The sequence below is a fragment of the Ursus maritimus genome, unplaced genomic scaffold (assembly GCF_017311325.1).
Source record: "Ursus maritimus isolate PB19 unplaced genomic scaffold, ASM1731132v1 scaffold_36, whole genome shotgun sequence".
NCBI classification, from domain to species: domain Eukaryota; kingdom Metazoa; phylum Chordata; class Mammalia; order Carnivora; family Ursidae; genus Ursus; species Ursus maritimus.
This window is the reverse complement of record NW_024426230.1, coordinates 14,217,963-14,219,610: the sequence shown is the minus strand read 5'-3', so window position 1 is coordinate 14,219,610 and position 1,648 is coordinate 14,217,963. Positions and strand designations below refer to the sequence as shown.

Sequence of the window (1,648 nt, the reverse complement as noted above, 5' to 3'; positions counted from 1 at the left end):
TTATTTCTTGTTCTCCTGCTCTAAGCGGGGTGTTTGACCTGGTCGACTGTGTTCCCAGCGCCCTGGCGCCAGCTGTGTGCTTGACCCCAGAATAAATCAGGGCCGCACGGGGCCTGCCAGAGCTCCGGACACATTTCCTGTCGGGGCCTGAGGGAAGCTGTTTGCCGCCAGGACGGTGGTGGGGATTCTTGGCAGTTGAGGGCTCTGGCGGGAGTGGGGCGGGGGAAGAGGGGGAGAGCCAGCTGTAGGGGGCGGTGACCGCGCTCTTGGGACAGCTCCGCGCCCTCGGGCCGGACAGATCCAAGTTGGGACCAGCTGTGGGAGCCGGGTCTCCAAGATGAGGCCGGCGCTCGCCCTGTGCCTTCTCTGGCAGGCGTTCTGGCCTCGGCCTGGCCGGGGCGAGCACCCCACCGCCGACCGCGCGGGCTGCTCGGCCTCGGGGGCCTGCTACAGCCTGCACCACGCTACCATCCAGAGGCTGGCGGCCGAGGAGGCCTGCAGTCTGCGCGGCGGGACTCTCAGCACGGTCCGCGGGGGCGCCGAGCTCCGCGCGGTGCTTGCACTCCTGCGGGCAGGCCCGGGGCCCGGAGGGGGCTCCAAAGACCTTCTGTTCTGGGTGGCGCTGGAACGCAGGCGATCCCACTGCACCCTGGAGAACGAACCGTTGCGGGGTTTCTCTTGGCTGTCCCCCGACGTCAGCGGGTCGGAAAGCGACACGCTGCAATGGGTGGAGGAACCCCAGCGCTCCTGCACCTCTCGGAGTTGCGCGGGACTCCAGGCCACCAGGGGGGTCGAGCCCGCAGGCTGGAAGGAGATGCGCTGCCACTCGCGCGCCAATGGCTACCTGTGCAAATACCAGTTTGAGAGCTTGTGTCCAGCGCCGCGCCCCGGGGCCGCCTCTAACTTGAGCTACCGTGCGCCCTTCCAGCTGCACAGCGCGGCGCTGGACTTTAGTCCTCCAGGCACCAAGGTGAGTGCGCTCTGCCCCGGGCAGCTCTCCGTCACAGCCACCTGCATCGCGGACGAGGTCAGCGCGCGCTGGGACGCGATACCCTCCGGGGCTGAGCTCTGTCCCTGTCCCGGGAGATACCTCCTTGCTGGCAAGTGCGCGGAGCTCCCTGACTGCTTAGACGACTTGGGAGGCTTTGCCTGCGAGTGCGCCGCGGGCTTCGTGCTGGGGAAAGACGGACGCTCTTGTGTAACCGATGGGGAAAGACAGCCGGCCCCTGAGGGGACCAAGGTGCCCTCCAGGCCGGCCACTGCTGCCAGCCCCGTCCCGAGGAGAACGTGGTCACCCACGGTACAGGAGAAGCCAGGAGAGGTACCCCATGTCCCCGGACAAGGCAGTTCAGCAACATCTATTCCCGAGATTCCTCAGTGGGGAGAGCAGAGCACGAGGTCTACCCCTCAGATGTCCCCTCAAGCCAATTCAAAGGCGCCCATCACCTCTTCAGGAAGCGTGATTCCCAAGTTTAATTCCACGTCTTCCTCTGCCATTCCCCAGCCTTTGGACTCCTCCTCCACTGTGGTCTTCATACTTGTGAGCATAGCGGTCGTAGTGTTGGTTATCTTGACCATGACAGTGCTGGGGCTTTTCAAACTCTGCTTCCACAAAAGCCCTTCCTCCCAGCCAAGAAAGGGGCCTTTG

General features: G+C 65.0%; 1 protein-coding gene across 1 annotated transcript; it reads left to right on the top strand.

Annotated features, from left to right (window-relative positions):
- Positions 1 to 299: 299 nt before the first annotated feature.
- On the top strand, positions 300 to 1,645 carry LOC121100296 (C-type lectin domain family 14 member A-like; the record flags this gene model as incomplete). Its single annotated transcript, XM_040620861.1, has 1 exon — positions 300 to 1,645. A coding segment is annotated over exon 1 (1,308 nt), but the record flags the coding sequence as incomplete, so codon positions are not given.
- Between the last annotated feature and the right edge of the window lie 3 nt (positions 1,646 to 1,648).